The sequence below is a fragment of the Mobula birostris genome, chromosome 25, assembly GCF_030028105.1.
Source record: "Mobula birostris isolate sMobBir1 chromosome 25, sMobBir1.hap1, whole genome shotgun sequence".
Lineage (NCBI taxonomy): Eukaryota > Metazoa > Chordata > Chondrichthyes > Myliobatiformes > Myliobatidae > Mobula > Mobula birostris.
Window position 1 is genome coordinate 43,304,118 of NC_092394.1, and position 22,238 is coordinate 43,326,355.

The 22,238-nt window shown below is 44.4% G+C and overlaps 1 protein-coding gene across 3 annotated transcripts in view; it reads right to left on the bottom strand.

The window, feature by feature from the left end:
- Positions 1–22,238, bottom strand: part of hip1 (huntingtin interacting protein 1) — a 320,161-nt gene that overhangs the window by 17,813 nt on the left and 280,110 nt on the right. For all 3 annotated transcript variants that reach the window (XM_072243134.1, XM_072243136.1, XM_072243135.1), the window contains 7 exons: positions 21,519–21,620; positions 21,177–21,371; positions 18,814–18,961; positions 15,288–15,374; positions 10,403–10,510; positions 5,876–6,012; positions 5,486–5,596 (listed from right to left, as the gene is read on the bottom strand). In XM_072243134.1, the coding sequence (XP_072099235.1) occupies positions 5,486–5,596; positions 5,876–6,012; positions 10,403–10,510; positions 15,288–15,374; positions 18,814–18,961; positions 21,177–21,371; positions 21,519–21,620 (888 nt within the window). The remainder of the gene's footprint in view (positions 1–5,485; positions 5,597–5,875; positions 6,013–10,402; positions 10,511–15,287; positions 15,375–18,813; positions 18,962–21,176; positions 21,372–21,518; positions 21,621–22,238) is intronic.

Here is a 22,238-nt window from a genome sequence, read left to right on the forward strand (position 1 = left end):
AAACAGGATATCACTGGCACAAGAAAACAGGTCAATCTATAGGAAGCCTCTAAACATTTGTTTTACCAACTCCACCTAACAATTTATCATTCAGCGTTTGAATTTAGTATTCCCTTTAAAACAAATATCCTAAAAGACATCCTAGAAGACAGCGGCGCGGCTAATGTAGATGAACTGAACACACTGATGAGGGAGTCGGAGAAGTGGAGAGTCCGTCATCGTGCCCGAGGCGGCCCCCTAGGCCTGAGTCGACGTAGTAGTGGTAGTAGTTAAAACAAATAAAACAGTCAGGGGCTCACCTGACCTCTCAAACCTGCTCTGCCTACCAACAAGATGACGACTGAACTTCGATGTGAATTGCACCTTCCAATCCTAAGCCCACATCCTTTGACTCCTTGTGCCCAATAAGATCTACTCATCTCAGTCTTGAAGTATTAAGCAAAAGCAGTCGAGCATTAGGAGTTCAGAAGATTCACAACCACCATCGCGGCTCTAAAAGGCTGCTCCTCATTCTGACACTCGGATCCTTCGCACTGAGAGCGGTAACCGTAAAGGAGTTGGGGGCTTACTGTTCTGGTTAACAACAGATGGTGCAATCCTGGTCATATTACAATCGAGGAACGTGTTTGTAGACCGGATATTGAACTTTTTGCTGTTGGACTCCGGCCATATTCCACCAAGATACAACACTGGGCGTCACGGGAGGTTGTTCCTGCCTGTGGCCATCGAACTTTGCAGCTCCTCCCGTGGAGGGTCAGACACCCTGAGCCAATAGGCTGGTCCTGGACTTATTTCCATCTGGCATAGTTTGCATTTTGTTGTTTGATTGTTTGTGGTTTTTGTATTGCTATATTTATACTCTATTCTTGGTTGGTGCGGCTGTAACGAAACCCAATTTCCCTCGGGATCAATAAAGTATATCTATCCATCTACCTAGTTTTAAATTCTTCAGCCAAAGGAACCAGTCAAGTGTAAGGTTGATGCTGTTAAGTTTTAGGTGGTCAGATAAAGCAAATGGCAGAATACTGGAAAGTGCACAAATGAACACATGCACCAACAGCTAGAGCTGTAATTGAGGCAGAAATCCTCACGACTTTTAAATACTATCTGCCGAAGCGCATTAAGAGATCTGGATATCCTAGTTTAGTACAAGAGATTCTTTCTTTTAATTGCCAGGCTACAGAATACAAGAGAAAAGGAGGTCATTATAAAACAGCGTGAAGCAGCAATCAGACTACTGCTGGAATACTCTAAATAATTGCACATTAGATAGGCTGACAGTGCTACAGAATGTACAGAGAGGATTTACAGGAACAGTAGCACAGCGGGAGGATTCAAGCAATGAGAAACTTTTCACTGGGCTACATTTGGTTGCCCGAGAACAGAGGAGTCCCGAGTGAAATTTACAGGAGATATACAGAAGGCACAATAACACAGTGGTGAGAGTAACACTTTACAGTACCAGCAACTTGGGTTCAATTCCAGCCGCTACCCATTAGGCATTTCAAAGTTGCTGGTGAACGCAGCAGGCCAGGCAGCATCTCTAGGAAGAGGTACAGTCGACGTTTCGGGCCGAGATCCTTCGTCAGGACTAACTGAAGGAAGAGTTAGTAAGAGATTTGAAAGTGGGAGGGGGAGGCGGAGATCTGAAATGATAGGAGAAGACAGGAGGGGGAGGGATGGAGCCAAGAGCTGGACAGGTGATTGGCAAAGGGGATATGAGAGGATCATGGGACAGGAGGTCCAGGGAGAAAGACAAGGGGGGGAACCCAGAGGCTGGGCAAGGGGTATAGTCAGCGGGACAGAGGGAGAAAAAGGAGAGAGAGAGAAAGAATGTGTGTATAAGGATAAATAACGGATGGGGTACGAGGGGGAGGTGGGGCATTAGCGGAAGTTAGAGAAGTCAATGTTCATGCCATCAGGACAGCGGCCAAGGAGATCCTCCACCTACCCCAGGATACAGCAGATGGAATACTGTATGCCAGGAATAAGTACGGAGGATTAAGCCTACCAAAGTTGGAAGTGCTGATTCCGATAGCTGTGATGAGGAAAAGGCCGGCATTGGAGCTCTCGGAGGACAGAGTTATCAAAGTGTCGTTCACCATGGCCAACAAGGACAACCAGGCAAAATCAAGAGTCTGGCTAGTCTCGAGGTGCTGAAGGAAGTCATGGGGGAGCAGGACTCTGACATCCAATCATACATGGTGGACAGACCGAGAGCACCTGGTAGAGGTTACGACGTCTTTGGGGAGATGATGGAGGATGAGGTGAGTGGACCACCCAAATTCGAGTTAGACTGGCGGACGACCGAATTCGAAAAGTGGGCCCAGCTAACTATACAGGGATCCGGAATCAGAGACTTCAGGAATAATGAGCCATCTAATTGGTGGCTGAAAAACCACGAAGGCTGGAAGGGCTACCAGATAGCGGATGCTTTGCTGCTAAGATGTGGACAGTATCCAACACGGTGTACAAGGAATAAAGGGGACAAAGATCGAGTGAAAACCTGTAGGAGATGTAGTGTGGCCAATGAGACCCTGGCCCATATCTCCGGGAGATGCGCGGAGGTGAAAAGGAGCCGGATTAAGAGGCATAACAAGGTGGCTGAAAGACAAAGCCTGTAAGCTTGGATGGGATGCGTACGTCGAACCTCATATAAGAACAGAGGACGGATCACTATGGAAGCCGAACCTGATCTTTGTTAAGAGAGGGAAAGCAGCTGTAGTCGACGTGACCATCAGATATGAGGACAGCCATCTGTCCCTTGAAAAGGCGTGGAAGGAGAAGGAGGAAAAGTATAAACATCTCACACGCCAGATAAAAGAGCTTACAGGTGCAGAGACAGTAGCTTACTTTGGATTCGTGGTGGGAGCAAGAGGTCTCTGGCTGAAAGAAAACGATGGCATGAACATTGACTTCTCTAACTTCCGCTAATGCCCCACCTCCCCCTCGTACCCCATCCGTTATTTATTTTTATACACATATTCTTTCTATCACTCTCCTTATTCTCCCTCTGTCTATACCCCTTGCCCATCCTCTGGGTTCCCTCCCTCCCTTGTCTTTCTCCCTGGGCCTCCTGTCCCATGATCCTCTCGTATCCCCTTTGCCAATCACCTGTCCAGCTCTTGGCTCCATCCCTCCCCCTCCTGTCTTCTCCTATCATTTTGGATCTCCCCCTTCCCCTCCCACTTTCAAATCACTTACTAACTCTTCCTTCAGTTAGTCCTGACGAAGGGTCTCGGCCTGAAACGTCGACTGTACCTCCTCCTAGAGATGCTGCCTGACCTGCTGCGTTCACCAGCAACTTTAATGTGTGTTGCTTGAATTTCCAGCATCTGCAGAATTCCTGTTGTTCCCGTAAGGCATTTGTACATTCTCTGCATGGGTTTCCTCCAGGTGCTCTGGTTTCCTCCCTCACTCCAAAGATGCAGGTTAATTGGTCATTGTAAATTGTCCTAGGATTAGGCGAGAATTAAATCGGGGATTGCTGGGCAGATGCAGCTCGGAGGGCTGGAAGGGGCTATTCCGCGTTGTATCTCAATCAATCAAGAAAATTATGTGTGTCTGCTAGTTTCCCTTAGAGAAATGTCAACAGAGGCAAAAATTTCCAAAAGCTGGTAAGCTTATTCAAAAACTGGGGAATTTTGGTTTAATCTAAAGTGCAACAGATGCTTCTTCCGTTCTTTTATAGATGGTTGGAACTCACTGCCTGTAAGGACAATTGAAGCAGAAATTCATTTTAAAAGTTATCTGGGGAAGCATGTTCAGGGAGCTGGGTGTCCAAGTGCATATGACAAAAGACCAATAGGCAGGCAGAGCAGATAATTATTAAATCCAAAGGAAAGTTATTATTTATAGGTAGGGAATTATAATGTACCATGCATGCAGCACTCTGTATAGGACAAGTCGCTTAGTTAACTAAGATGGTAATGCACCAGAAGCAGTTCACAGAAGATTTATTAGATTAAAACCTAGAGCTGGCAGGTTGCCATACAAGTTCAAAGTACAAAGTATGTATAATCAGATACAACACTGAGAATCAGTTTTTGCAGGCACCCACAAGGTAAAAGAAATACAACAGGATCCATGAAAAAAAAACATAACAAAGACCAACAAACATCCACTGTGCAAAAGAGGACAAACAGTGCAAATTATAAAAGACAATAAACAAATAGTACTGAGAATGTGAATTGCAGAGCCTCCAGGCTGCAGAGTCAGTTCAGCACTGGGTGAAGCTGGTTAAGGATGGCTGTAGGGCAACAACTGTGCCTGAACCTGGGAGAACGCGACCCAAGATCCCTGCACCTCCTGCCTGGCAGTAGTGGTGAGGAGAGAGGGAGACGGTCAAATAGGACAGGCTCAGGTGGCGGGTGGTGGGGGTGGATCTTGGCTGGGACAGAGTAGTGGGGCTGCACACTGGTTTGCTTTCAGCTCTCTGGCCTCAACACTTTAAATCTGGCTTGAAGCCCACCCCGACATTCTCTTCCAGCAATGCTGGCTGAACTTCGTCCACTTCAGTGTGGTGTATCTCCAATCCTGGGAGTCAGGTTCACCAAGTCCTTCAAGAGATTGTAAAATTGCTAGCTCGATTAGACGGCTCAAAGGTACGTTCCTTAAAGGGAAATTACAGCTGCGGATTGCAGCGATCGCATTTCAAAAGAAGTATACCCAGTAGAACCTTCACTAGTTTATTAAGCTGTCTGCAAAATATCGTCAGCACCATCTTGGAATACAAGGGAAGGCTGGGCTTGTATCTATTGGAATTTAAAAAGAGTGATACATGATTTAACTAGAACAGACAAGATTTTGGGCAGGCTTGATAGGGTGGAAGTGGAGAGGATGCTTCCTTGTGGGAGCATCTAGAACTAGCCTGTCCCATCCGCCTGCATTTGACCCATTTCCCTTCTCTTCTCACTGCTTAAAAATACGGAGTCATCACTTTAAGACACAGATGAGGAAAACAGTTTACACTGAGGACTGTGAATCTTTAGAACTCTCTTCCTCAAAGGCCACTGAAACACTGAGCCTTTGAATATCTGCAAAGCAAATGAAGATAGATACTTGTTTTGCATGGGAATGAAAGATTCTGTGGCTAAGTAGCAATGTGGAGGTGAGGTCACACAATCAGATCACCACAACCTTATTAAACAGTGGAACAAACTTGATGGTCTGAGTGCCCACCTAGTGCTCCCTATCTGTTCTTTTGTATATGTGTCTGCCGTCACCAACATAGTTACTGGCTGAGAGCTGAGAAATGGGACTCGTACTAAATAAAAATACAAGAGACTGCAGATGCTGAAAACTGGAACAGAAAACAAATTGCTGCGGGAAGATTCCATATGTCCCAGGAATCAATCTTGCTCTAAGTGTTTCTTCACGTACACCACAATATCCTCTCGTCCAGACATGCCTCTTAGCACAACAGAATATTATAACAACTTTCTACTGTTCTAGCCAATGAAATTAACACTGTACTTGAAATCACCTCTATCCTTTTGGTTGCTGCCTCAACAGCGGCAGACGTAGCAGACATCTCTTGCTCCACAAGGTCACCTAGTTCTTTCTGTTTGATGTCTCGTCCTTTAGGCCTTAGTTCCTAAAACAAACACATGTGCAGCAGTCAGCAGCATCGCAGACAACAGAGATGAATAGAAAGCTCAGTCAGTCCAGAATTTCAAGAGTTACACAGATAGCATATTTTGCCTTCAATGAACAACAGTGGTTCAGTTCTTAAATCCTGTTACTTCAGCTGTTCTCGGATGGAGAAACAGTGTAAGTAATCCCGGCTGGACCTTCCCGCAGTTTAGATTGTTTCAATATGCTCCCAACTTTATCCAGTTCTCGCAGACTTAAAGGAGCAGGCTCAGCTTCTTACCTCTGCAATGGTGTGTATCTGGTTCAGACTCTCTCTCACTTGAGTGCAATCTGCAGCGCTCAGTGTCGTAGAGTCCTTGAAATTGGAGAAGTAGGAGAGTACGTTGCTGCCGCACTGTTTACATGCTTCCAACAGGTCTAACAATCGGAAAACAATACAATGTCAGGTCTGGCCAGGATAGTGTGATCAATTATTATAAATGCAAAACACTATACCCAAGGTTTTTTATTTCAAGTTCGTTCCTTATTGACTCACCATGGACTCAACCCGCAGATTTTGACATTTTTAGGTTATGGAACAAGTAAAGATCAGGCAGGGTTACTACTTCTAGAAACTGTGCGGCACGCGTGGCCAAATATTCACCACCCCTGCCCTGAGCTCAGATCTAGGAAAGAGTGCTTGGGAGAGTAGCACCTATTTCACCATCCACACCAGGGTACCAAAAAGTCAGAACACCAGAAAGCCTTAATCAGAATTATTAACAGTGACTATGTCGTGAAGTGCGTTGTTTTGTGGCGCAGTCAGTGCAATACACAAAATACACTACAAATTACAACAAGAATTATATTTAAATAAGTAGTGCAAAAATAAGAGCAAAAATAACAAAGTAGTGTTCGTGACTTTATTGTCCGTTCAGAAATCTGACAGTAGAGGGGACTCAGGCACCTGTACCTCCTCACCGATTTTAGCAATGAGAAGAGGGCATGGTGGGGGTCCTTAATGATGGCTGCTGCTTTTCTGAAGTTGTCCTTGACACTGGGAAGGCTAGTGCCCATGATAGAGTTGGCTGTTTACAACTCTCTGCAGCTTTTTCTATCCTGTGCAGTGACCCCTCTACGCACGGTGATGCAGTATCAAATTAGAGCCCCACTGCAACATATAATCTTTTCAAAAATATGCTGAGAGCAAAAAAAAAATCAAGAAATCAATAACGCAAACATGAGGAAATCTGCAGATGCTGGAATTTCAAGCAACACACATAAAAGTTGCTGGTGAACGCAGCAGGCCAGGCAGCATCTCTAGGAGAGGTACAGTCGACGTTTCGGGCCAAGTCCCTTCATCAGGACAAAAATCAATAAATCCATTTCGTTCTTTTAAGAAATTATCACTGATTTTTTCTGAAGAAAGAGCAGCAAATATACAAGATCTACTTGCATAACAGTCCAAACCAAAGGTCCAAACCAATTGTTCTGTACCAATTTACAGGAAGGTGGAGGGTTTTCTGTTCCCTTCTTTCCTATTACGGAAGAATTCCAAGAGAGGTGCAGAGACAGCACGGAGGAAATACAGAATGGGGGAGGGGAGAGGAAGCTGAGTGGTGCAAGAGAAGGCAGCTAGGGGACAGACACACCAGAGGAGGGGAAATTAAAGAGATGGAGGAACAGAATGTGAAGTGCAGTCATGATGCTGTTCATGCAGTGCAGAGGTATGCAAGTGTGAAGACCATCAGACATAGAAGCAGAATTAGGCCATTCAGTCCATCGAGTCCCGTTTGCTATTCCACCATGGCTGATTTATTACCCTTCTCAAGACCCTATTCTCTTGCCTACTTCCCGTAACTTTTGACACCATGACTAATCAAGAACCTATCAAGCTCTGCATTAAATATACCCAAGGACTTGGCCTCCACAGCCCTCTGTGGCAATAAATTCCACAGATTCACTATCTGCTAGCTAGAAATTCCTCATCTCTGTTCCTCTATTCTGAGGCTGTGCCATCTGGTCCGAGACTCCCCTACGATAGGAAACATCCTCTCCTCATCCACTCCAACATGTCCTTTTGATATTCAATGGGTTTCAATGAGATTCCTCTTCATTCTTCTAATCTTCAGTGAGTACAGGCCTGGAGCCAAATGCTCCTGTGTTAACCCTTTCGTTCCCTGAATCATACCCAAAAATTTCCTCTGGTCCCTCTCCAATGCCAGCAATACTCCAAATAAGGTCTGATCAATGACTTATACAGCCTCATCATTACATCCTGATTCTATATCCTAGTCTTCTTGAAATGAATGCCAACAATACAATTGCCTTCCTTACCAGTAACTCAACCTGCAAGTCAATCTTCAAGGAATCCTACAAAGTTCAAAGTATATTTATTATCAAAGTATGTATACTATACACAACATGTACCAGCATGTGAAGACAGACTCCAGCGGATTGAGTGGACGAGACCAATGGAAGGTCCAACGGTCAAGAAGGAGGTCTCTGCAAGCGTCGTGGAACTCATACAGCATGACTAGACACAGAAGACGTCCTGGTCATCCACTGCACCTAGTCCCATCTCCAGCCGTCTCGACTATTGTCTTGCCACTGGATCCAGATGGGAATTGGGAAGAGAGAGTGAGGCTGACACTGCGCAACTCTCCCTCACTTAAATCCAAATCATGCGCTAGACTCGACACCATCAATTGGTGTCAAGGCCTTCATCGACAATGATGGACAAACACGAATACTTATTATCGATGTATACTATACACAACGTTGAGACAGCCATAAAACTAAGAAATCCAGTAGAATCGATTAAGACAGACCACCAAACACCCAATGTGCAGGGGGAAAAAAAACACAAATTGGGCAAACAGTAAAATTGAGCCCATTATTTGCAGGCCACAGCCTCAGTGCAGCACAGAGCCGAGTAAACCTCGCGGAGCAGCAAACTGAAGAGGCCCACCCTCACCTCCAGCCCTGGCACCCTGATCTGGCCCAGCGCTCAAATCTTCCAAATCTCTGGTCAATCCTTGCTCTTGAACCCAGGCTCCAGCACCTCGACTTGTCCTGTACTCGACATTACCAATTTGACCCAGTGCTTAAATTGATCAAACCTCGAGTCTTTCCTCTGCCTCACCTTGTCTCTACAGCATCCAATCGCCTCCAGCCGCTCCAGCAATGGCCAAACATTAGCTCATTTCCTGCTCTCGGGCCTGGCCCTGCAGCCTCAATTCAGCCCGTACACACCACAACGCAATTGTTCCACACCTTCGAGAGTTCAATTCACACCTCAAAAATGCCAAGTCATACAGAAGGCTCAAAAGCTCATCTCCAAAAGGAAGTTGTTCACCAGGAAAACTACGATTAGTAAAGTAGTTCATAGCTATGTTTGTTTATCTCTAACCAGCAAATAGTCACTACGCTTCATAAAAGCCATCTTAAACTGGAGAGTCTTGGGAGACCTGTATGTGGACTCCCTAGTCCCTTTGCACTTCTGATTTTTTTTAAAAATTCTAACTTTCCACCAAAGTGCATGACTTTACACTGCCTTACACTATATTCCATCAGGCACTTTTTTGCCCATTCTTCCCATCTGTCTAAACCCTTCTACAGACTCCCTGCTTCCTCAATACTACCTGACACTCCACCTATCTTCATGTCATCTGCCAACTTTGCCATAAAGCCATTAATTCCATTATTCGTATCACTGACATATGACATGAAAAGAAGCAGTCCCAACACCACTAGTCATTGGTAGCCAACCAGCAAAGGTTCCCTTTATTCCCACACTTAGTCTCCTGTCAGTCAGCCAACCTCCTATCCATATCAGAGTCTTTCCTGTAATACCACGGGCTCTTATCTAGTTAAGCAGCCTCATGTGCGGCACCTTGCCAAAGACCTTCTGAAGATCCTTATATATACATCCATCAACTCTCCTTTGTCTATCCTGCCTGTTATTTTTTCAAAGAACTCTAATAGATTTGTCAGAAAGGATTTCCCCTTTGGAAATTGTGATGACTTTGGCCTATTTTATCATGTGCCTACGAGTACCTCGAAACCTCATTCTTTATAATTGACGCCAACATCTTCCCAACCAATGAAGACAGGCTAACTAGCCGATAAGTTCCTTTCTTTTGCTATCCTCCCTTCTTAAAGAGTGGAGTGATATTTGCTGTTTTCCAGTCCTCCGAAACCATTCCAGAATCTGGTGACTCTTGAAAGATCATTACAAATGCCTTTACAAAAGCCTTCAGCTACTTCTTTCAGAACATTGGGGTGTAGTCCATCTGGTCCAGGTGACTTATCTACCTTAAGAACTTTCAGTTTCCCAAGCACCTTCCCCTTAGTGATAGCAATTGAACCCACTTCTGCCCACTGACTCTCAAATTTCTGGCTTATTGCTTGTGTCTTCCACAGTGAATATTGATGCAAAATACTTATTAAGTTCATCTGCCTTTTCTGTGAACCCCAATACTAACTTTCGAGCCTCATTTTCCAGTGGTCCGATAGCCACTCACTTTCCTTTTACTCTTTATACCCGAAAAATTTTTTGGTGTCCTCCTTTTTTATTATTGGATAGCTTACCTTCATATTACATGATGGTATTACTCTGCTGTCAGCAGACAGCAGAGAGATGACATCACTCGCGGCAGAGTGATGACATCACTCACGGCAGACAGCGGAGTGATGGCATTACTTACCATCAGTACACAGCAGTGATGACATTACTCAGTCTGCAGAGAGCAGACAGAGCATTACTAACCGCCTGCAAATAATGGATTAACAACACTGGCAAATGCAGACAATAAACGTTACTTACTATCCGCCTGCTCCATTGGAACCATGTGGGAAGTGGCACTTCCCTGAACAATGGTGTCACTCATCAGATGGGTAAAGAGGGTCACTGACTGCAGCAGGCTGCTAGCATCTGAAAAATAAATAAATCTTTTAGAGAATCAAAAAAAACAAACACAGTAATGTCAGATGTGAACCCAGTACATCTTAAGCAGCGATCCCCTGTCCATATCATGAAGAATTTCCAGCTCCTCCATCTCTGAAACAATTAATTATGCTGGCATACACTTTGCAAATATTGGTGCAGACATTCCAAGTGCCCAACTTCATCAACCATGGTAGGAGAGAATAAAAAGTATTGGCAATATTAGCAATAGGGATATGCTTGGACAAAAAGATCCCAAAAGCTGTCCAATTTACCAAGTAATTAGAAGATAAAACAGCCTAGTGGTGATTGCAATGGAGTTGTAGTAAAAGAACAAAGAACAGTCACAGCACTTACTCAAGCTTTGATGCAACCAAACTTTGCATGTTGTGTGGTTTCCTTAACCCAATGAGGAATGATATACAGTACTTGTTTTAAACTGATGTAACAAATCATTCACGGGATACCCTACAGTGATGAAACAACAGCCCTAATGGCAAAAGTCAACTGAATGGGCATGTCTTCTCTGATAAATGGGGATTTCTTTCATCACACAGATGTCGATAGGCTGATTCAAAGGCAAGAGTGTAGAACTAAATTCACATCTACTGTCATGGGCTTACAACTGGGTAATAAATGCCATGAAAAGCAGAGTTTTGTAGTAGCAGCACATTACAAAGAAGACAAACACAATTTACATTAATTTAAATGAACATAAATCATAAACAACTTACAAGACACAAACAAAAATAACATAATGGAATTAGTGGAATCAGAGGGAAACCTAGTGCAAGACAGAATTTTTCAGGTTGGTTCAAGAACCTGATAACAATGGGGAAGAAGCTGTAGGTCTTCAGGCTCTCGTATCTGCTGCACAACAGCAGTAATGAGAAGAGGCTGTGGCCCAGATGGGGGGAGTCTCTGATGACCAATGTTACCTTCTCACAATGGAAATAGCTGAGCCCACCACTCTCTAGAGCCGGGGTCGGCAACCTTTTTGCCTCTGTGGGCCGGATCGTGTATTAATGAGCGGACGGTGGGCCAGATAAATGCCATAAAAAACTTGAAATATGGGAATTATCCATTTAAATACATCTAGTTATGTTTTGCCTCAAATTAATGAATAACGCATGCTAGAAAATCATTTGTGCTTAAGGTTGCCGACCCCTGCTCTAGAGCCTTTTATGTCTCTGTGCATTAGAGTTCCCATATCAGGCCGTGATATTACCAGTCAAAATGCTTGTACGTCATTAGAAGTTTGGCAGAGTCTTTGGTGCCACACTGAATCTCCTTAAACTTCTAAAAGAGTGACTGGTGCACCATCACCACGGTTTCATCTGTTTGCTGGGCCCAGAATAGAAATCCAAGATGTTGACATCCAGGAACTTGAAGCTGCTCACTCATTCCATCACTGATCCTTGAACATGGACTGGCGAGTGTTTACTTTCCCACAATCAGTTCCTTAGTTTTGCTGACACGGAGCACAAGTCTGTTGTTATGACACTACTCGAGCGGCCAGCCCAACTCACTCCTATACTTCGCTATTCATGATGCTGCCGACTACAGTGTGTCATTGGCAGATTTGTAGATGGGTTTGAGGCTGTGCTTAGCCATGCAGTAAGAAGCAGAGAGAGAGCAGAGCAAGTGGCTACACACACAGGCCTGAAGTGCACCTGTGTTTTAGGTCAGTGAGGAGGAGACGAAGTTTCTGATCCATACTGATCCTGAGCTTCCAGCGAGGAGGTCGAGGGCCCGACAGCACGGGAAGCTACAGAGACCCATGTCTTGGAGCCTGACAACAAGCTTTGACTGGATAATGGTGTTGAAAATACCGAGCTGTCATCACAGTCTGAGACTGAGGGGTTGTTTATTTATAACCAAAGGAAAAAAATTCTTTGGTCAAAGATATAGATCTTTGGAATTCTTTATCAGAGAGGGATGTGGAAGCTCAGTCATCAGTGGATTCTAGCCTGAGACCGAAGAGAATAAAGAAAAATGGTGATGGTGTAGAAAGGTGGATTTATGTTAGAACTCCATGCAGACATGTTCAGTTGAACAGCCTGTTCACCATCCCGTCTTTCCTGGTGGTATGGAGCTCCTCGGTGGTACTGAGGGAACCCTACACTGGCAGAGATGCTATTTTTCATTAGCCAAGAGACCACATTCCCTCAAATGGATTCAGAAGGCCAGGGCATTAAATCATTGAGGAACTCTCCCTATTTGCACAGGCTGATGTTTATCCTTCAATTAACACCAAAACAGATGATCTGATCCTGATTTGTGGCTATGTTTCCAACAGCACTCAGATTTCACATGAAAACTGGACACCGCACTAGTCAATTGAGTGATCAACTATACATTGAATGAATACATGTCCTTCCTCTGTGCTTATTGTTATCTAACCTGCTAGCCAGTTGCTTGCCATCAAGGACACCCATTGTGGCCTGCATTTCAAATGCAGAATGGCACCCTGACAGTGCAGCACTCCCTCTGTACGGTACTATGATGGCATATCAATATATATAAAAAACACTCGGGCAAATGCAAGTCTGCCCCTGAAGCAGGCTTTTCCTGACCTATCACACACCCCCTTTTCATGTTGAATTGGTATTCCCACTGGCGAGCTGATATACTGTAACTCTTGCTTTATATATTCGCAGGCTGCAAATTACCCGATTCCAGTCATGTGACTAGTTGCTCCTAGGGAGAAGGTGAAAGTCTAGTAGTAAAGGACCATGGTAACTTCTAGCACCACAACCAATGCATGGCCACCTGTCAATGTGAGGAGCACAGGTCCTTGGTACCTTGACTGGAAGACATTAGGTTGCTAATTCCCAAAGCGGCTGCAGACCAGTCCACGTGGGGGCACTGTGGCCTTGTAACAGCAGCAGCCCCAGCCTCCAGTGGATTTATGGCTCCGGCTTCTAGCTACTCCAAAAGCTCTTCGTCCCATAATCAAACTGACCAATTGAGCACCGAGCTTTTGATGTAGAAGCAGAACAAAGATTCAAAGAAATTGGACAATAAACCACACTAGTACACTGACATCAATGCAGATTTTCCCTTATTATGCATGCAAATTCCTCCAAATCAAAACTTGGTCACAGTTCTAAAACCAACCCTGCCTATGATGACTGAATGGGTTCAGCAGCGGGTAACCTTACATACATCCTAAGGATAAAGATATCAACAAAATAGAGTACAGAACAGAGAAGATTTACTATAATGTTACCTGGGTTTCAGCACCTAAGTTACAGAGGAAGGTTGAACAAGTTGGGTCTTTATTCTTTGGAGCATAGAAGGTTGAGGGTGGACTTAATAGAGGTATTTAAAATTATGAGGGGGATAGATAAAGTTGACATGGATAGGCTTTTTCCATTGAGAGTGGGGGAGATTCAAACAAGAGGACATGAGTTGAGAGTTAGGGGGCAAAAGTTTAGGGGTAACATGAGGCGGAACTTCTTTACTCAGGGAGTGGTAGCTGTGTGGAACAAGCTTCCAGCAGAAGTGGTAGAGACAGGTTTGATATTGTCATTTAAAGTAAAATTGGATAGGTATATGGACAGGAAAGGAATGGAGGGTTATGGGCTGAGTGCAGGGTGGTGGGACTAGGTGAGAGTAAGCGTTCAGCACTGACCAGAAGGGCCGAGATGGCCTGTTTCCGCGCTGTAATTGTTATATGGCTATATGATATTATTGGAACCCAATAAAAGCGGGAGGAGAGAGAGCAGCACGCCTGCACGTGCGCAGCCCTCTGGTGAAAAATGATATCGCAACCGTTAAATAGGGGCCGTGGACAATTCTGATTTGATGGAGAATTGACGTGAAAGCACAGAGGAACATCTGGAGAAATTTCTGAAACGCTCGTTCGCTGCTGTCGTTACTGCGTGGTCGGGAATCTTTCGGAGGGTAGGCTTCAAAATCCCCGGTTTTGCCTGCTGTTGGCGACCCAGGTTGAGGTCGAATTGTTCGGACAGAGATGGCACTCAGTACTCGGTGTCGGGAGCTGATCAGAGCTCGAAGTTTTCGGATGACTCAGAGTGGACTGCGATCAGCATGGCAGAGAAAGTTTTTCTTCTTTCTCCCGTCTGCGTGAGATGTAGGACATTTGCGAGACTTTGAACTTTTTACTGTACTCATGGACTTCTTCATCAAGTTATGGTATTGTTGCACTGTTGTAACTATATGCTATAATTATGTGGTTTTGTCAGTTTTTTCAGTCTTGGTCTGTCCTGTGTTTTGGGATATCACACCGGGGGGAATATTGTATCATTTCTTAATGCATGCATTACTAAATGACAATAAAAGAGGACTACGCGTCTTCATAACCTAAAAAAAATTGAACCTACATGAGCCGGGGGAGTATGATCCTAAAATGTCTGAACAAAGTTTTGCCTACACGACAAACCAAGTAGCTATCAGGCTCTTGACCAAAGGGGATAACTACATTTGTCCCATCATTGAGCCCATAACCAATGGACTCACTTTCAAGGAATCTTCATCACATATTCTCAGTACTTGTTGCTTATTGCTTATTTATTTATTATTGTTATTTCTTTTGTACTTCCACAGCTTGTTGACTTCTGCACTCTGGTTAAAAGCCCTAGTTGGGCAGTCTTTTATTGATTCTGTTATGGTTGTTATTCTATAGATTTATTGAGTATGCCCACAAGAAAATAAATCTCAAGAGTTGTGTATGGTGCCATATATGTACTTTGATAATAACATTTACTTTGAACTTCCAACTTTGAGTTCTAGATCTCACCTGATTTGTCAGCTAGGTACTTTGTGTGTCCATTCTGTAGTCTGTTTAGGGAATCCAGCGTAACTTGAGCTCTTGTGATGAGATAATCTGCAAAAGGATCAATGATAGTTGATGTTTCTTTCACTTATTTACATAAAACCACTTCAGTACAATGAGCACAGCATCAAAAAGAAGCTTTTCTTTGGGCGTGAAGAATGGGACTATATCTCTAAGCCCCTCATCACAAGCAAAAATGCTAATTTGTGCAAGACAAGCTTTCATTCGTGCAAAAGCTCATTTACATCAGAGATGTTCCAAAATTATCTCGAATAGTATTATCATTCATGGTCATAACCCCACCCTCAACCTATACTCCATCTAGCAAGGCACCAAGATATAAACACAGACGCACAAATTGATCCCTTAAAGTGCTCTCTGACCTTTTCCAGACCAACTATTTTAATCTCCCAAAAACAATCCAGTTAAAGGTAGCAACATGAAATTAAGGTTTCTATTGCACAACATGCCTGCTAAATCTGGCTTAAAGCCCACTGTTCTATGGTGCTTTGATTCAATAACATGAATGGCTATCAGCTTTTATCAAACTGGTAATCAGGAATTGAATTCATAGGTTCTTTTGTTGAACTGCCAAGCCAGTCAGCTGCAGGTCTCTGTCTACAACCATTACAACTGGGTGTTTCTCCGCACGGCATCACCAATTTCCTGAGGAGAGACATCATGTGCGTCTCTAAGTAGGAACCTGCAGTGCCACTGTCCCAGCAGTCTAACTCCCGAATATCAGTGCCATGATAGGTGGCATTCACATTAGTTCCCTGTAGGATTGGAGAATGCAAGGTCACGTAGTGGTTAGCACACTGCTCAACAGTGCAGGCAACCTGGCTTCAATTCCTACCACTACCTGTACTGAGTTTGTACATTCTCCCTGGGACCGCATGTGTTTCCTCAGGGTGCTCCAGTTTCCTCCCACAGTCCAAAGACATACCGGTTGGACGGTTAATTGGTCATTGAAAATTAACCCATGATTGGGCTAGGATTGCTGGGCAGCGTGGCTCAACGAGCCGGAATGGCCTATTCTGCACTGTATCTCATTAAAGTTTGCTCCTCGCAATACAAATAAGTACCTCAAGTCTTTCACAACAGTAAGGAGCAATGCACAATGTCTAAAGAGCAAAGGACATAATTGGCCAGAACTCTGCTTTCTGTTTAGTCCATTTTTCTACGAACACCTGAATTAGGTGCAGAAAGAGGTACAAACCTGCCCCATTGTTTAATAAGTCTGTGAGAGATCTAAATGTAGCCTCAATCTTACTTTCAGACTAGATCCACTTCCTACCTCTTACTCAGTAACTGTGTAAGTAATGATAATGAAACACACAATCACAAGCAGCCAGTTAGACCCAAGCAAGTTCCACCGTTTAACAAGATCTCTTGGCACAATAAGGTAGACTCGAGCCGAATGTAGAAGTCGGGAGGTCGTTTGGACGCTGCAGTCTCCGAGAGGATTTCAGGACGCAGAAGCAGCATGTGGGAACCTCATGGAAACCTCATGGACGGCAAGCTGCGGGACGGGACATGAGCGATGCTGTGCACCAGTTAAAGCAACAAGGAAGACAGAAGCATCAAGGCGAGTGCCAGCTGCCTGCCGTCTAATTGCTGAGCATCGCTCTGCTACACTACCGGAGAGCGGAGAGCCTGTCACTGTGCCTGGAGAATGTTGCCCAGGTTTTCTGCGTTTTGGATGTGGACTTGGACTAAGGACTTTTTTCGGTCTTATAGTTTTTGACAGGGGTCCCCAACCTTTTTAGCACCACGGACCAGTTTAATATTGACAATATTCTTGTAGACCGGCCGGGGGGTGTTCAAGTAGGGTTGCCAACTTTCTCACTCCCAAATAAGGGACAAAAGTAGCAGTCAAATACGGGACACTTGTGTTTACCCCGAGAAAGACTACTATGACCATGAAGCCATGCGCGGGCACCTGTGTGCGCATGCATGTACATGCCAATTTTTTTTTTCTACAAATCAGTTTTGGCTTAATCTTCCCGATTCTGATACACTGTACATACATTATTTCTACTTTATATAGGCTATGTATTTATTGTACCATTCCTGCTTTTACTATATGTTAGTGTTATTTTAGGTTTTATGTGTTATTTGGTATGATTTGTTAGGTTATTTTTTGGGTCTGGGAATGCTCAAAAATTTTTCCCATATAAATTAATGGTAATTGCTTCTTCGCTTTACGCCATTTTGGCTTACAAACGGTTTCATAGGAACGCTCTACCTTAGTGGGGGAAATACGAGACAAGGGCAGTCCCGTATGGGACAAACCAATTTAGCCCAATATACGGGATGTCCCAGCTAATACGAGACGGCTGGCAACCCTATGTTCAAGTTCAACAGTGCGTGACAGGGAATGAGGAAAGGTGCAGCTGACTCATATCGTTCCATATCACCAAATCACATTGTTTCCTCGTGGCCCAATAGCACATGCTTTGTGGCCCAGTGGTTGGGGACCACTGGTTTTTGATATTCTGTGCTTTTGGATTGGAGGATTAATGTGCCTATTCCATTATTGTTTTTTTTTAGTGGGGAGGGGTGATTTGGGGGTTGATAATTGTGCTGCCTTTCTTTCTTGGTTTCATGACTACCTGGAGAAGAAGAATTTCAGAGTTGTATACTTTGATAAATAAATGAACCTTTGAACTCTTGACCTCAGTCAACTTCATAATGGCTTTGCACTTTATAATCTGCGTTGTACTTTCCCTGTAACTGTAACACTTCAGTCTGTCAAATAAAGATTTTCAGTCTATACCAGTACAAATGATACTAATAAACCAATGTACCTAGATCATGGGTGATCTGATTATAATTCCAACTCCACATTCCGATCTACCTACGTTAATCAGAGGAGAAAAGATTCTAACAACCTATCTACCTCTGTCTTAAGAGTATTCAGAGAGTCTGTTTCCACTGGTATTTAAGGAAAAGGGTTCCAAGGTCTATCAGGAAGGTGAAACTGTGAGCAAAAGGCATCACAGTTGGAATGGACAAGGGGGCTCGAAAGGGACCATCTCTTTGTGGCATAATATGATACTGCGACTCTCAGTCCTCATTTTAAACAATTTCCCTCATTTGTCTCAAATTAGCAGGAAGGGTGTAATGTCTCTTATTTTTAAAAAGCAGATCCAATTTCCAAATTATGTCAGAAGGCAAAATATCCATGCACCCACTGACTCTTCTGAACACCAATGGATACAAATCCAGCATGTCTAAGCTCTCCTCACACAAAAACCTCATCATTCCAGCTATTTGTCAAGTAAACTTGCAAAACACAATGCACTTACACACAGTGAAATGATTTTGCCCAAAATGTGCACATCTCTTACTTGAAGTTTAAAAAGTATTGAGGTCTCAAAGCTTCTGGCAAATCAGCTTCAATACTGCTTCACATTCTATAATTTACAACCAACTCCGAGCCATATGCAGTACAAACTCTGAACTGCCTCTTACTTTCTGTATTTACCTGCAGAACTGGTGCAGCCAACGTGAAGGGGGTCCTCCAACCTGTTAAGTGCGTCGTGAATGATTCCCTCCGCTTCCTCGACTGCAGAGCGCAGAAGAGCAAACTGCTCATCAAGCAGCTGCTTCTCTAGAGCTTGCTCGTGGCTCTCCTAGAGAACACAGATACATAAACCCGGCACGTTAACCGAAGTGTGCAAAACTGACCTGTCACATAGTGCAATCCATAAATCCAGCCCAGTCACAAAGGGCAACCCAAACACCCCAGCTCTTTTACACAGGGTAACCAAATGTCACACCCAGCCCATTAGGTTAAACAGACTGAAGGCAGATTACTGAACACACATGTGCCACCATGGCTCAATTGGAAGCTCACCCTACTAAGCAAATAGTATAGGCAGACTTCTTAATAGCACACAGAAGGAATGGTGCTGCAGACCATGCTCTTTTGGTAAGACACCTAACAAAGTCCTATCAATCTGTTCTAGAGGATGTTAAAGATCAGGTCTAAAGAATGGAGCATTCTTGTTTGCAGAATAATCAAAAGCAGACCATTAATCTCAAATGATACTGAACAACCTCTATGCTCGGTTTGAGGTGGATAATGACGTGGCAGCGAGGAAGACCACCCCTCCTCCAAATGATCAGGTGCTATGTCTTACCGTGGCCGATGTGAGGAGAACCCTGCGTGGGGTCAACCCACGGAAGGCTGCCGGACCAGATAATATTCCTGGCAAAGTGCTTACAGGATGTGCAGACCAGCTAGCAGAGATTCTCACTGACACCTTCAACATCCCCCTGAGCAGCGTCGTCGTTCCTACATGCTTCAAGGCCGCCACCATCATCCCCGTGCCGAAGAAGTCTGCAGTGTCCTGCCTCAACGACTACCGTCCCATCGCACTCACATCCATCATCATGAAGTGTTTCGAGAGGCTCGTCATGAGGCACATCAAGACCCTGCTGCCCCCCTCACTGGACCCCCAGCAGTTCGTGTACCGTCCCAACCGCTCAACAGATAATGCCATTGCCATCACCCTCCACCTGGCCCTCACCCACCTGGACAAGAAAGGCACGTAGGTTTGAATGCTGTTCATAGACTTCAGTTCAGCATTCAACACAATCATTCCTCAGAAACTGATTGGGAAGCTGAGCCTACTGGGCCTGAACACCTCCCTCTGCAAATGGATCCTAGACTTCCTGACTGGGAGTCCTCAGTCAGTCCGGATCGGGAGCAGCATCTCCAACACCATCACACTGAGCATGGGGCCCCCCAGGGCTGTGTGCTCAGTCCACTGCCATTCACTCTGCTGACCCACGACTGTGCAGCAACACACAGCTCGAACCACATCATCAAGTTCACCGATGACACAACCGTGGTGGGTGTCATCAGCAAGAACGATGAGTCAGCATACAGAGAGGAGGTGCAGCAGCTAACAGACTGGTGCAGAGCCAACAACCTGTCTCTGAACGTAAACAAAAGAGATGGTTATTGACTTCAGGAGGACACAAAGCGACCACTCTCCGCTGAACATCAACGACTCCTCCGTAGAGATCGTTAGGAGCACCAAATTTCTTGGTGTTCACCTGGCAGAGAATCTCACCTGGTCCCTCAACACCAGCTCCATAGCAAAGAAAGCCCAGCAGCGTCTCTATTTTCTGCGAAGGCTGAGAAAAGTCCATCTCCCACCCCCCCATCCTCACCACATTCTACAGAGGTTGTATTGAGAGCATCCTGAGCAGCTGCATCACTGCCTGGTTCAGAAATTGCACCGTCTTGGATCGCAAGACCCTGCAGCGGATAGTGAGATCAGCTGAGAAGATCATCGGGGTCTCTCTTCCTGCCGTTACAGACATTTACACCACACGCTGCATCCGTAAAGCAAACAGCATTATGAAGGACCCCACTCACCCCTCAGACAAACTCTTCTCCCTCCTGCCATCTGGAAAAAGGCACCGAAGCACTCGGGCTCTCACGACCAGACTATGTAACAGTTTCTTCCCGCAAGCCATTAGACTCCTCAATACCCAGAGCCTGGACTGACACCAACCTACTGCCCTCTACTGTGCCTACTGTCTTGTTTATTATTTATTATGGTGCCTGCACTGTTTTGTGCACTTTATGCAGTCCTGGAAAGGTTTGTAGTCTAGTGTAGTTTTTGTGTTTTTTCTTACGTAGTTCAGTGTAGTTTTTGTATTGTTTCATGTAGCACCATGGTCCTGGAAAACGTTGTCTCATTTTTACTATGTTCTGTACCAGCAGTTATGGTTGAAATGACAATAAAAAGTGACTTGACTTGACTGTAAGGTATTCAATCGTTAAATTCAAAGTGATTCCTGCGTCCTGACCAGAGCAAATGCTCCATGTACCTTTTCATTCAGCTGATTCTGCAACCCCTCAACCATTCGACTAGTGTTGTCCTTCTCTGCTGACAGGGCTTCCTTCACCTGCTCCAACTCATTCCGCAGCACAGTTAACACGCTCTCCTTCTCATCCACAGCCTGGCTTAGTGCCACCTTTTCTGAAGTCAGGGACTCAATGGTCGATGCCATCACACTGCTTGCCTGGTAGGGTCAGACAAACAGAAATTAAGTCAAGGAGGAAATTCCATGTCCAAAAGCAATTGATTGCTAAGCTATTCTGGTGAATAAATGGAGCAGGGTTCCAGACCTCACACTCTAAATTTAAAAATTATTCCTGTGTGATCTCACCTGTTTAGAGTCTTCCTGTGAGCTTTTCAAGGACACTACCTCTTCTTTCCTGGACCGTAGCTCCTCCTGTAGAGTTTCAAACTTGTGAGTCTGTTCCTGCTCCTATTGGTTTTGGGAAAGAGAATACATCATCTTTACAGTTCAGAGACACCAAACTGCCTGGGATTCTGCCTCTTTTAATAGACTTTGTAAACTCACAGAAAAAAAAAACAGATCTTCATCTCTGAAAACATAAAATCCTCAACTGGACTCTTCTACATAACAACCTTCAAATTAACCCCATATCCAGAAGAACTGTACAAGACTGGTGAAAATGTATCAAATAGATTCCCAAAATCATATTCCTAAAAACTGAAACTCCAAAGACAACACCATCTATTCATCCAGCACCACACACCACAAACACGACTTCCAAATATACATTCAATTATCTATCAAAACCGTGTGCAATCCCAATCATTTCTTCTCCAAACCGAGATGTTCCAATACAGGAGAACACTGCAGGAAAAATGCATAATTGTCCATTTTGGAAGAAAGAAACATTTAAAAAACTGATTATCTAATGCTGAGAGGTGACAAGCAGTCAAGGGACTTGGATGTCTTCGTGCATGATTGCAGGTACAAGTGAACAGCAGAGATAACAAAATGCACATTGTGCGGTGAATTGAATAGTAGTCATAGTCATACTTTATTGATCCCGAGGGAAATTTGGTTTTGTTA